This window comes from Hyperolius riggenbachi, unplaced genomic scaffold, assembly GCF_040937935.1.
Source record: "Hyperolius riggenbachi isolate aHypRig1 unplaced genomic scaffold, aHypRig1.pri scaffold_134, whole genome shotgun sequence".
Taxonomy (NCBI): Eukaryota; Metazoa; Chordata; class Amphibia; order Anura; family Hyperoliidae; genus Hyperolius; species Hyperolius riggenbachi.
This window is the reverse complement of record NW_027152350.1, coordinates 356,185-370,272: the sequence shown is the minus strand read 5'-3', so window position 1 is coordinate 370,272 and position 14,088 is coordinate 356,185. Positions and strand designations below refer to the sequence as shown.

Below are 14,088 nucleotides of genomic sequence, written 5' to 3'. Positions count from 1 at the left end.
TACCAGTCCGACTGTGCATACCTGGTCATGTTCACTGCACCCGCATGACAGCAAGCAGTGTTATATACCAGTCACTGCATAACTGTTCACTGCACCTGTGTGTGTGACAGTTGCACATTTGTAATACCAGTCTGTGCGTGCATACCTTTCACTGCATCTGTGTAACAGCACACAGTTTTATATACCAGTCACTGCATACCTGTTCACTGTACCTGTGTGTGTGTGACAGCTGCACATTTGTAATACCAGTCCGTGCATACCTTTCACTGCACCTGTGTAACTGCATATTGTTGTACCAGCAGTCACTGCAACCTTTTCACTGCACCTGTGTAACCGCACATCGTTTTAGTCAAGTCAGTGCATACCTTTAACTTCATCCCCCCCCCCCCAATATGGACAAAACAAGAGGCAGAGCCAGAGGCAGGCCACCCGGCAGGTCTGTTCAAGGTTGTGTTGTCGTGATTTCCTGTGGCCCTCGACCAAAGTACAGTCAGGGCCGGCCCTAGACTTTTTGCCGCCTGAGGCAAATTTTTTAAAAATTGCAACCGCCGCCGCCCCCCCCCCCCCCCCCCCCCCCCCGTGGGGGGCCCGCTCTGGGGGGCCGCCGAGCTGGAGGGGTAGCCGCTATGTGTTAGAGGAACGGGCGGGGAGGACACTCACCTCTTCCTCGTTCCAGCGTGCGCTCCACTGACGTCACTTCCTGCTACGCTGCAGGAAGTGACGTCAGTGGAGCGCACGCCGGGAAGAGGTGAGTGTCCTCCCCGCCCGTTCCTCTAACACATAGCGGCTGCATCTATTTAAGGCTGGAGGGGAGCGGAGGACGGGGGACCCAGGCGAGGGAGGGGGGGGTCCGACCCCCCTCCCCGCCGCTGGCCCAATACCCCTGTCCTGCCAGCTACCCCTCCAGCTCGGCGGCCGGCTCCCCGCACCCATGGACGGGCGGGTGCCGCCCCTGGAAATTTGCCGCCTGAGGCAAAAGTTTCACCCCGCCTCATGAGCGGGCCGGCCCTGAGTACAGTGTTCAGAAGAAGGCAGGCCTGCCCGAAGACAGTCCCCACACACAGCATCTCTGCCTGCATGCCGTGTGACTGCCTGCCCCAAGACTAAGTCAGTCCCCACACAGCATCTCTTCCTGCACGCCGCTTGACTGCCTTCTTCGCCACCACCAACATGGTCCAGGACTCCAGGTGGATTCCTGAATTTTTAAGGCCGCTGCTAGCAGTGGCCGCTATAATAATTTTTCTGGTGTGTGTACATGCCTGCCTTCTTGATGGTTACCTTGCCGCGGTGAAGGGGCTTGCGTATCACAATGAAACAATGACTATATGAAAGTGTTGGGGGCACACAAGCTAATAAGGTCGTTGCTTCATTGTGGACAGACCAAATTCGATCAGCTAGACAGTCACTGTTGTTCTGTCATTGAGCTACCTCAGCCCGGCGACCATATGGGCTTGAAAACCGATATCGCCTGCACTCTCGCCATGGTGCGCACCAGTCCAGCACGGCCATCAGTACACAAACAGCTGTTTGCAGTGCGTTACACAGTGAGTTTGGTCTGTCAGTGTGAAAAGGTACGTTAATTACACTACCTGATTGATGTATACACATGCAAGATGTTTTAAATCATTTTATGCCTCCAATTTAGCATGCAATGTGATTTCTGCCCTTAAAATGCTGCTTTGCGTCAAATCCTGATTTTTCCCCGGGACTTTAGGCATGTATCCCACTCCGCCATGCCCCCTACAGGTGTTAGATCCCTTGAAAATTGAAAGTTCGCCTGCCCATTAAAGTTCATTGCGGTTCGCAAAGTTTGCGCGAAATCAGAGGTTCGAGCTATCCCTAATGTTAACCCCGATTGCCCCACCTTTCATCCCTCCCAAAGAGTGTATAGTGTTGCCCTTTGGACTGTCCTGCCCATCTTCTGTCCACAGGAGTGTACAGTGTTACCCTCAAATCACTCTGCACCTCTTCTGTCTGTCATAAGGCTTGATGGGTTGTCCCAGAACTCCCAGGATACCGAAAAGATACAAAGGAAAAAAGGCCAGGAGCCAAAAATACAAACTGTAAAACTACACCTTTAGAGGTAGTAGCAGTTAAAGTGAACCATAGACGAAGCACCCTCATGTATTTTACCATATATATCAGTGGGAACGTTAGAGAAAAGACCTACCCTGCTCTCTGTTTTATCCTTCACTGCTCAGCCTGCTTATCAGCCCTGATAAAATCCCCAACTGAGCATTCAGTCTGGCTTTGCTCAGGAATCATTATAGCTGAGTCATTATAGCAGAGCCAGAAGGGGGCAGGCTTGGGCTTGAAAAGACATCAGAAAAGTCAGACTCAGCTATAATGATTCCTGAGCAAAGCCAGACTGCTCAGTTTGGGGATTTTATCAGGGCTGATAACAAGCAGGCTGAGCAGTGAAGAATGAAACAGAGAGCAGAGTAGGTGTTTTCTCTAATGCTGCCACTGATATATATGGTAAAATACATGAGGGTGCTTCGTCTCTGGTTCACATTAAGTGTTATACTCAAGTATTAAGGTTTGCTAGTTGCTACAAATGGCAACCACTATCAATCCGTATAGAAGGTTCCGCTCCGGTTGGGGTATCCACCCGTAGTGGTCGCTCTCCAGGTGATTAGGCTCCTTTATATACTGAATAAGTACAGACTGACTCTCAAACAGGGGGAGAAACTAAAAATTGCAATCGTCCAACTAAAGTGTACTATGAAACAACTGGTAGGAGGAGGCGCCCAGGACAATAAAACACATTAAAAATACTAAAATAGAGAAAAGGTTGTCCCATACCTCCCAACTTTTTGAGATGAGAAAGAGGGACACTTAAGCTACGCCCCTGACCTACCCCTGATCACGCCCCCATCACACCCCTAGTCGTGCATACCATTAAGATTTCATAAGAAAAATATGTTGTTTTATAATACAAACCACACCGGTCCTTTCTATCCTGGTTAATTTTCCTTCATAGTAACATTTTACAATTAGTAATATATCAATTTAAAGGATGGAAATAAAGTTTAAAGTCAATCAAACACATTTTTTTTAGTAGATAAATGTATATATTTACATAGAAAGAGGGACAAAATCCTGAAAGAGGGACAAATGAGGAGGGAAGAGGGACAGGGCTCCCAAAGGGGGACTGTCCCTCTAAAAGAGCTGGAAGCTATGGATAGCCTACCTCTCCAAGTCAATGAGCCAGTCAAACACTGAGTAATGAAAAGTATTTTTTATTGCACAAAGGAAGACTGCGCGTTTTGCAGGTGCAGTTCAATAACAAGTTGTGCCAGATGGCTAAACTCTTCTGTCTGTAGAAATTTACAGTGTTGCCCTCTAATCACCCTCTTGCTTTCCTGTCTGCAGGTTCTGGAGTACAACACCCCAGGGGGAAAGTGTATTCGGGGAGTGACAGTTCTGACATCCTACCGGAAACTGGTGGCATCAGAGTTACAGAAGGATGACAACATTCGAAGGGTCCTGGCGGTGGGCTGGTGTATAGAGCTGGTGAGTTTTATTGCATCTTCATTTATGACCTGTAGGAGTGACTGCGTGTAACTGACCCTCCTCTGCAGCTTCAGGCTTCCTTTGTGATCTCTGATGACATCACGGACCATGCTGTGATTCGGCGTGGTCGGCTACCTTGGTACAAAAAGGTGACTTCCAACTCTCTGTATCTATATTATAAACAGGGAGGGTATGTGCGGCTGTTAACCATAGATGCAAGGCAGTCCTGATGTTGTGATTCATGTATTCTGTCACAGGATGGCATTGGAATGAGTGCGGTCAATGATGCCTGTCTGCTTGAATCCTGTTTGTACCAAATCCTGAAGAAGTACTGCCGTGGGCAGCCATACTACCTGGACCTGTTGGAGCTCTTCCTGGAGGTGGGCTTCCTTTGTAGAGTGATTGAGGATTCAGAAATCAGCCATTCAATAAAAGGCATTTTGGGGTTGATTCATTAAGCTGTGCTGCTAAACCAGCGCCAGCTTAAAGGGGAACTGAAGAGAGAGGTATATGGAGGCTGCCATGTTTATTTCCTTTTAAGCAATACCAGTTGCCTGGCAGCCCTGCTGATCCTCTGCCTCTAATACTATTAGCCATAGCCCCTGAACAAGCATGCAGCAGATCAGATGTTTCTGACATTGTCAGATCTGACAAGACTAGCTGCATGCTTGTTTCTGGTGTTATTCAGATACTACTGCGGAGAAATAGACAAGCAGGGCTGCCAGGCAACTGGTATTAATTAAAAGGAAATAAATATGGCAGCCTCCGTATACCTCTTACTTCAGTTCCTCTTTAATGTCACCAGCACCCGCTACATACACGCGGTAGTGCAGCATAGCATGCGCTCCTAAATAACGCGCGATACCTTTAATTTGTGGCCGATTCTACCGCAAGATGAGATTGGCCCAAAATGTTGCCTATATACCACGTAGGGGTTGTCTGTAAGCCCCTAAGTGGTATATGCTGCATGACAGGTAGCATTTTGGGCCAATCACATCTTACAGTTGGAGAAGCCATAAATTAAAGGTAGCGCGCGTTATTTAGGAGCGCACATTACACTGCACTAGTGTAGCGCGCTGCGCTGTATTTAGTGGGCGTTGGTGTCATTAAACCTGTGATGCTTTAGTAGTGCAACTTGATGAATCAATACCTTTGTCTTTAAATTACATGTGTCCTTCAGACATTCTTACTTTTTTAGGTTTTTTTAGGGGTTTTTAACCAGTTTATGCTCAACTGGATGCATATATTCGTCCGGAAGGCGCAGCTTAGAGGCAATCTGGACGAATATATTTGTCCAGCGGTGTTGCGGCGGTTGCTGGGATCGATTGCGGAAGGGGAACGAGTGTTCCCCGGGAGCAACTGATCCCCTGTGAATGAATCAACAGGAGGCATCTTGATTAATTAAAATGAAGCACTTTCTGGTAACTTCCAGGAGAATTCTTAGCAGGAATGCTCTTAACTTCGAATTCGGATGAAATGCGAATAGGGTTATTCGAATTTCATCCTACTAATTACAGCAGCTGTGCGGGTGGCCAAGGGGGGGGGGGGGGGTAATCTTACCCATCAGGCGTCGTCTTGCTCCGTCTCTCGGCGCCTCACACGCTGCGTTCCAATTTGGCGTCACGTGACTATACACTTCCTCCTTCAACCCGGTAATCACGTGACGCCGGATTGGAATGCAGCGTGGGAGGCGCCGAGGGACGGAGCAAGAAGACGCCTGATGGGTAAGATTAACTCCCCCTCGGCCACCCGCACAGCTGCTGTAACTAGTAGGATGAAATTCGAATAACCCTATTCGCATTTCATCCGAATTCGAAGTTAAGAGCATCACTGATGCTTAGTGTCACCTAGTGGCCTAGTGGCCAAAAAGTAAAACTAAAGTAGAAAAAAAAATACATTACACATTTAATAAAGTCCCAACCCTCCCCCGAAACTAGCGAGAAAAAAAAAACACATAAAAAAAACCAAGCTGAGAAATTAAAGGGGAACTGAAGAGAGAGGTATATGGAGGCTGCCATGTGTATTTCCTTTTAAGCAATACCAGTTGCCTGGCAGCCCTGCTGATCCTCTGCCTCTAATACTATTAGCCATAGTCGCTGAACAAGCATGCAGCAGATCAGGTGTTTCAAACTTTAAAGCCAGATCTGACAAGACTAGCTGCATGCTTGTTTCTGTTGTTATTCAGATACTACTGCGGAGAAATAGACCAGCAGGGCTGCCAGGCAACTGGCATTGATTAAAAGGAAATAAAAATGGCAGCCTCCGTATACTTCTTACTTCAGTTCCCCTTTAAGATTTTTTTCAATTTTTTAACTATTTTTCCCCTTAAAATGCATATAGAATAAAATAATTCCCAGCAAAATGTACCACCCAAAGAAAGCCTAATTTGTGGTGAAAAAAACAAAACAAGATGTAGATCGTATCATTGTGATACGTAGTAATGAAGTTATAGGTGAATGAATGGGAGGAGCGCTGAAGGGTGAAAAATTGCTCGGGTACAGAAGGGCAAAAAACACTCAGTAGTGAAGTGGTTAAAGGATACAAGATGTAAAAAAATGAATATGCAATGGGAGAGGAGTATGAGCTAATACTTACCGCTCCTTCCATTCCCCTCTGTCGGCCGCCGCATAATCAAACCCGGTTTTCTGGCAAGTCAGACGACTCTCCTGGCCTGTAATCTGGACATACTGCGCCACACATGGGCAGTATGTGCTTTCTGCTCCCCCATGGCCACTACATCATTATGCACGTAAGACCAGGATGGATTACAGGAGAAAAGCGAAAACGGTGTTTAAAAAATCTGCATCGCCATAGATTTACATGACTTCCAGTCTGCCGTACCTCACCAGACATGTGATACTACCAGCGTATTGCATCGCATCCAGTGTGAAAGGCCCCATAGACTTTCATTGCCCTAGCACCACCCTGCGGTAAAAAAAGAGAAACACACCACAATTAAAACGTGTTTCACACTGCTGCAAGGAAAGGAAAAGCCCACCCCTAGCATCAGAGAAGACCTTATTGGCTACTTTAGAGTTACTCAGACAACTGGCATCAAACAAGTGACAGCGCTCCAGACTGAAAACTGAAATGAAAGCCAACGGAGGCATGCAGAGCCCGCTCTGGCGTTAAATACATGCCTTTGATGCAAATCAGATGCAAATTATGTACTCATTCCTAATCTAAAAATTTGAATGCAGATTGAAGCACATGAATGCAGGTAGCCAAAAAGTATATTTAGGTCAATTTTGTACAGCAGGAGAAATTGGCAGCGCTTTTAGACAGAGGCTGTATCCAATTTAGCTTTTTGCAAAGATGTGCAGAGCTCCAAAATATGGACAAAACTACACAACATGCATTCAAAACATGTACAGTAAAGGAGGGTGTTAGCTTCAGTATAAATAATACAGTATGTGCACAAATTATTCCCACTAGACTTCCCCATAGCAATGACGGGCCCTTTGCTGTACCTGTTTTGAATGCATGCTATGTAATTTTGTCCATATTTTGGAGCTTTGCACATCTTTGCAAATAGCTAATCCGGGTACAGCCTCTGTCTGAAAGCGCTGCCAATTTCTCCTGCTGTACTCAGGCAACTGGCTAGAGAGACACTTTGGGGATCTTAAAGGACGACTATTACAAAAAAAAAAAAAATCAAATACACGTGTATGCATACGTATAAAATGTACATTTGCCCTAGCGTCCAGCAGGACGTTAGCAATCAAATTATATAATTTTCATAATCATCATACTGTAAGTATGGTATCTTTTAAAACTGCAAAAATCATGCAATACAGCTATTCCAAATCTGACAGTCTAGTCTCTTGCTGACTTAGATGCCCTCTATGGCAGTAACAAGCCAAATGTTTCTATTCAGCTGATGCTGACACTTCTGTGTGAGCTGCCTGCTAAAGTGAGATTCTTTTATTCCCAGTAATTAAACAACACATTGGCTATCATTCATGAACAGGCTGTCGGTAAGGGGAACCCGTGCGGGAGAATACCGCCGTCGGTAGTTTATCCTTCTGGGTGGTCATTCATAAAGTTTGTGCCCGGTGCTATAGCAGTGCGGAGGTTTTCTGGAGAATGGTGTCGGCAGGCGGGCGGTAGGCATGCGGAAACAGAAAAGCTGTCCGAGTCCCTCCATGCGGTGCTCTCTCTGCTGATGTGTGGGAGGTCCGTCCCATTCACTTACATGTACTCCGCAAGCTTCCCGCTACATCCAGGGGATCGGTAATCCCCTTCCGCATACCGCTATGCGGAAATGTTTATGAATGAACATTTTGATACTTTTTCTGGATAACTGCGTATCCACACTACACAAGGCGGTACGTTGTCACTCTGCACGGGAATGTCAGCTCCGCATGCGGAAAGAGGCTTTACGAATACAAAACTTGCTGAGTGCTCGGTAAAGTCAGCGGTATTACGCATTTCCGCATGCGGGAATGCTTTATGAATGATAGCCATTGTCAGCTTGGGGTGACAGCTGCAGCCACATGAATAGGCTGACCACAGAGTTTTTTCGCTGTGCTGTCCCTAGATGGGCAATTTGGATTTTACTCGTGAAACACAATCAGAAAACTGATTGATTGCATTTTTTCACAAATTGTTCATGACAACCCTCTCTAAAAACTGAGCTCTCTTTCCATGTCTCTCATCTGACATCTGCAGATTTCATATCGAACAGAATTGGGTCAGGCGTTGGACCTCGTCACCTCTCAGCCAGGGAAAGTGGATTTGGAGAGATTTACAGAGACCAGGTAAGAGATATTCCTTTGATCACTAGTGACCTCTCTGTAGACCTTTTTGCCATGTCCACCAGAGCTGACCACGTGTGAGTTCTATGGGGATACTGTGACCTGGACTGTGTATTTATTCTGCAATTCTCACCTCTCCTGCAGGTTTAAGGCCATTGCGAAATTCAAGACTGGATTCTATACATTCTATTTGCCTGTTGCTGCAGCCATGTATATGGTAAGTTAAAGGAAATCTCCAATGTAAAAAAACACCCAGTGGGGGATACTCACCTCAGGAGAGGGAAACCTCTGGATCCTAATGAGGCTTTCCCCATCCTCTTCAGCCTCCTGGATCCATTGCTGACAGCCCCCGAACGCCACTGTCAGGAATATACTGGGGTGCTTATGATGTAAGGATAATATTTTCATTTTCCTGTCTGCTATGTACTTCAGATGCGTATGTATGGGTCATCATCTGGCTTTGGGGAAGCTGTACTTGTCTGTATGACAGTGTGGAATACAATTACCCTCAGTTCCTCTGGGGGCAGGGAGCTAATTAGAAGCCCCATTGTCCCATTATACAAATCCAGACAGAGTCAGGGAACTTCAAAGGCTAACAAAAAACTCTAGAATTTACATCTGGCAAGCCTGCTGGAAGGTGGAGGAAGCCTTAATCAATTGTCACCTGGAGGGGAGGGGGGGAGACCTTTTTGATGATCTGAAAAATGAGACAAGGAAAGGTTTGAAGTGGCATATCAAGGATATGACGCGCGTTATGTATGGACTAGACCTGTGGAAATTGAATTATTGGTGGAGTTGAAAAGCCTCACTTAACAATCTCTTGATGTATAGACATTGTAACCTGGGGAAATTGGGCTAAGGAAGTCTTTTGTTGGGTGTGTGTACTATAGTGGATGTTGGATCTCTGGAAATCCAATTATGACTGAGGATGTAATTAAATCTAGCTTCCCCCCGTCCACACAGGCTTACAGCCTCGGGGCGAATATTTCATTATAAAAACCAGGGGACAGCTACCTCAAATCAGTTCTCTTCTGACGGTAGCGGCAGCTGGTCTCCCGGCCCAAGCTAAGGGGCTCCTGGTCAAAGCCAGAACTGTGTCCGTCCACAAAAGTCCAAGATTCTTCTATCTGGATCCCTGTATTTGGTAAGCAAATCGCTTTTGTGTGTATCTTTGTAACTCTTAATTTTGTAACTTTTTTACTTTGTTTTTTGAAATCTTTTGTATATATTCTGTTCTGCACTGTTCCATGTTTTTCTGGAATATTAAATTATTATTTAATAAGCTTGACTTCTGCCGTACTAAACTAACACTCATAGCCTAGAGGAGACTGCAGTGTAGCTGTGTATAAGTCCATGCCTAATTGTATGCTTGAGCAACACTACCATATGAAATCGCAATTGCATTGTGTGTGTGTGGCACTTCTGCGCTCGACAGCCGAGTGGGAAGTCTAACAGTATCGTTCGGAACGACTGTTAGTGGTTTTGCTGCACGACAGTGTAACTTGCATTACAAATCATTGTCTGATTGTGCTGTGTTACTGTACAACTGTACTGTGTGTGTGGGTGCGTGGCGTTCTCGTATTCAGCCTAAGCGCGAAGCTGACCCAAATACAAAAACGCAGATTGCGTGTTGAGCCCTCGACAGCTGAGGGGACGTGTCTAGCAACGCTAGTGGTGGCAGTGGGAAGTGTGTGAGGAGTTCCAGCCTTGTTTGTAGCTTAAATAAGGCTGTTCCCCGCTTAATCTGATCAAACCCGCTGTCGGGAACCGTATACGCAGGCGTGCCGCGGGCCGGTTCCTGACAGCCACGTGTGGCAATATTTACCTCCATGGACTTATGGTAGCACCCTAATGTGGATCACACAGCGCTGTTGCTTTATTGTGACTTATTGCATCTTGGTGAGAAGGATATATTCCAGGAACAGCTGCGGTGTGGTATTTGAAGAAGTAAAGAGCTACCACTTTTGAGGCACCTCTTTAAAAGATCTTCAACATTAGTTCTGAGTTTATCTGTGCAGAAAACGACGGGGGGAGGGGGCCCCATCCAAAGTTTTGCAGGGGTGCCCGGTGATTTCTAGTTACGCTCTTGATAGGAAAAGATGGGTTTTCTGTACTTTTAATTAGTCCCGTGTGTTTCACTTCCAGGCTGGGATAGACGATGAGCAAGAACATCGGAATGCCGAGAACATCTTCATGGAAATTACCACATTCTACCAGGCTCAGGTGACTCTTGCTTAGTTCAAGGGGTATTAAAGAGGAACTGTAGTGAAAATGACATAATGAATAACATTGATTATTGATTACAATAGACATTTATAGATTGTTTGCACAGTGTAAAATTTTTCTTCTCCCTGATTTACATTCTGAATTTTATCACTGGTGGTGACATCTTTAGTCCTGCCAGGTGACTTGTACGGAATGTTCGTTTTTGAGAGTTCTATGCACAGTGGGAGATATTGCTTGCTTAGCAGTTGGGAAAGGCTGTTATTTCCCACAATGCAATGAGGTTCCCAAACAGCAAACTGTCAGGGCCATGGTCATGACATCACACTGTGGGAGGGGTTTCACCACAATATCAGCCATACAGATGTCCCTGATGATCTATTCGAGAAAAGTTAAAGATTTCCCAGGCGGGTATCGGCTACTGATTGGCATAAAGTTTAATCCTCGGTTAAAAGTTTAATCCTGTGTTAAAGTCCCTCTGTAAAAGTCATGCTGTTATTGTCACACAGGATGGAAGTTGCAGTGGCTGAGTAGTTGTCACTTGTTGGTGACCATCAGGGATTCTGGGAACAGAAGACACATCTTATTACCAGGACATAAACAGGCTCCTACACCACACAGGTTCAGCAATGGCTGTTTTACCTGGATGTTGGGACACCAGAGATGATCAATGAAATGATAACTTTTCAGTTAACGCAAATTAGGTTGCACTTTGTACGCAGTTTTAAAGGGAACCAGAGGCCCCAGGAAAAATATTCTATACATACCTGGGGCTTCCTCCAGCCCCATACGCCTGGATCGCTCCCACGCCGCCGTCCTTTGCTGCCTGGATCCGCCGGTACCGAGTCCCGTCATGGCCGCCAGTCGGCCAGTCGGCCGGCAGACGCGGCCAATTGTCCGCATCACACGGGGCTCCCTCCATAGACATACGCAGGAGGCTGCCTACTGCGCAGCCGCATGCGTACGGGTATGGAGGAAGCCCCTGTGATGCGGACAATTGGCCGCGTCCGCCGGAAGTGACGGGTCCCGGTACCGCCGATCCAGGAAGCGGAAGCTAGTTACCGTCTGCGGGCAGCGGGCAGCAGCGGAGGCGGCAGATACATACCTTCTTCCTTGCGTTCCATCGCAGCCTTCTCGCTCTAGCGGCTGACGTCACTTCCGGAAGTGACGTCAGCCGCTAGAGCGAGAAGGCTGCGATGGAACGCAAGGAAGAAGGTATGTATCTGCCGCCGCTGCCCGCTGCCCACAGACGGTAACTAGCTGGAGGGGAGCGCAGAGGGGAGAGCCCCGAGGTGAGGGAGAGGGGAGGAACTTCCCCTCTCCCCGCCGACTGTGGCCAAGGCTTTCCCCTCATGCTGCCACCCCTCCAGCCCCCACAAAACGGGCCCGAGCGGGCCCCAGGGGGGGGGGGGGTCTGGGGGGGGGGCCCGCTCTGAATTTCTGCAGGGGGGCCCGGCGGGGCTTAGTTACGCCCCTGCTTCTGTGCATTGATTAACAAACAGAGTGAGCTAAACTCCATTCAGCAGCCTCTTCCCAGCCACCCTTATTTCCTCCTTCTGTGACAGATTGCCTGCAGAGAGATGTTGTCATTGTATAAAAGTGTGGTTTGCCTTCTTAAAACAGAAGGTATTTGCGATAATTCAGCTTTAAGTGAGCGATTGTGAGCATTGTTTTTTAGTAGGAAGGCTTTTCGGTCTCTTGTAATCCCTTATACTTTACTAGTGGTTTTGGGTCACCCCAAGCTGCTTTGGTATTCCGCTGTATAAAAGGTAACAGAAGAGGCACATGTTGCACAATCAGGTAAACAGAAAACCACTTGCAGCAAGATGCTGAAGCTCCGACACCAGATAATAGTGAAAGTGATGTTTACTTAAAGAGAAACTCCGACCAAGAATTGAACTTTAAGGGACACCTAAAGTGAGAAGGATATGGAGGCTGCTGCCATATGTATTATGTAGCATGCACTATTTACAAGTAAAAACAGAGCCAAAATAAGCATAAGCAAATAATGATCATCAAACAACACAGTAACAATGTCAAGCAAGCGCCATAGACTTAACTAACTATCCAGAAGCAGAAATATATACATAATATATACAGGAAGCAAGGTACAGTACACAGCAGACAATTGCAAGGAAGAGAGCGAGAATTCAGAGATGGGGAAATCAGGCCTATGGATCAGGAACAGGAAACAGGAAGAGAGGTGTCCAGAGTAGTGATGGGAATTCCGGCTCTTCTCAGAGAATCGGCTCTTCTGAATCGGCTCCCATTAAAGAGCCGGCTCTTACGGCTCTGAATCGGCTCTTAATTAAATATCACTAGACACCACTCAGAATCGGATTAAAAGCCCCGCCCCCGTCTCCATGCCAACTCCAGACTACTTCTCTGACTGAGACAATCCCTCCTGCTACTGCTCTGCTCCGCCCCAAACACTCCTACAAGCTGCAAGAGGAGGACTACATCTCCCAGAATGCCTCAGCGCCCTTAATTACGGAGCAAAGCAGAGCTAAAAAGGGCGGCTGAGGCATCGGCTCTTCTCAGAGTGAGCATCGGCTCCTCTGATTCACTTCAAAGAGCCGGCTCTTAGAGCCGGCTCGTTCGCGAACGACCCATCACTAGTCCAGAGTTCAGCAGCACTCACAGCAGGCTACCAAATATTCTTGCTACCCTGTAATGCAGAAAAAACATTATAAATGGAATAAACGTTGAATAATGAATCCACAGCCAATGGCTATCAATAACAGAAACACAGTAAAAGCTGCACTCAGTACACTTACAACCAGCTTAAAGGGGAACTTCAGCCTAAACAAACATACTGTATTAGTTATGTTAATTAGAATAGATGGGTAATATAATTTTTTACGCACCCTGTTTTAAAAGAACAGGCAAATGTTTGTGATTCATGGGGGCTGCCATCTTTGTCATGGGGGCAGCCATCTTTTTGGTTGAAAGGAAGTGACAAGGAGCAGGAGACACAGTTCCAACTGTCCTGTGTCCTGATCACCCCTCCCAGCTGCACGCCCTAGGCTTCAAATGTCAATTCAAAATGTAAAAAAAAAAAAAAAATTGCACCAAAACAGCAGAACGAGAACAACAACATCAGAAATCCCGTCATGCTTTGCACAGCATCAGGGGAAAAAAGCCCGGGCAGTTTTCTTCTGTGCAGCTAAAAATGAGGCTTGGATAAGAGAAACAAAGTTCTGATGCTGTGAAACTGTTAAAGAAACACCATTCCTTTTCAGTGCTGCTGAGTCGATTTTTAGTCCGGAGTTTCACTTTAAACGCAGGCAATAGTACGGCTAAAAAGCCATGTGAATGAACCTTAATCGCTGATGTATAAAGGCAATCTATTGACAAATCAGTACATCAAAAACGTGATAATCTAAAAACACATATAAAAGTCCAGGGCCGGGCCGAGGCATAGGCTGGAGAGGCTCCAGCCTCAGGGCACAGTGTAGGAGGGGGCGCACAAATTATTCAGCTGTCATTCCTAATTGTGTTTTAAGCCGAAAGAAATAAGAAAAGGGGATACATAGCAGTGACTGCAAGCCAGATAACTAGATATTAAGGTGTTGGGGAGGTTGTGGGCCTT

General features: G+C 46.6%; 1 protein-coding gene across 1 annotated transcript in view; it reads left to right on the top strand.

The window, feature by feature from the left end:
* LOC137543635 (farnesyl pyrophosphate synthase-like) overlaps positions 1-14,088 on the top strand; it is a 120,104-nt gene that overhangs the window by 85,193 nt on the left and 20,823 nt on the right. Inside the window, exons 4-9 of the mRNA XM_068264758.1 lie at positions 3,376-3,516; positions 3,585-3,665; positions 3,774-3,896; positions 8,188-8,276; positions 8,418-8,490; positions 10,419-10,496. Of these exons, the coding sequence (XP_068120859.1) occupies positions 3,376-3,516; positions 3,585-3,665; positions 3,774-3,896; positions 8,188-8,276; positions 8,418-8,490; positions 10,419-10,496 (585 nt within the window). The remainder of the gene's footprint in view (positions 1-3,375; positions 3,517-3,584; positions 3,666-3,773; positions 3,897-8,187; positions 8,277-8,417; positions 8,491-10,418; positions 10,497-14,088) is intronic.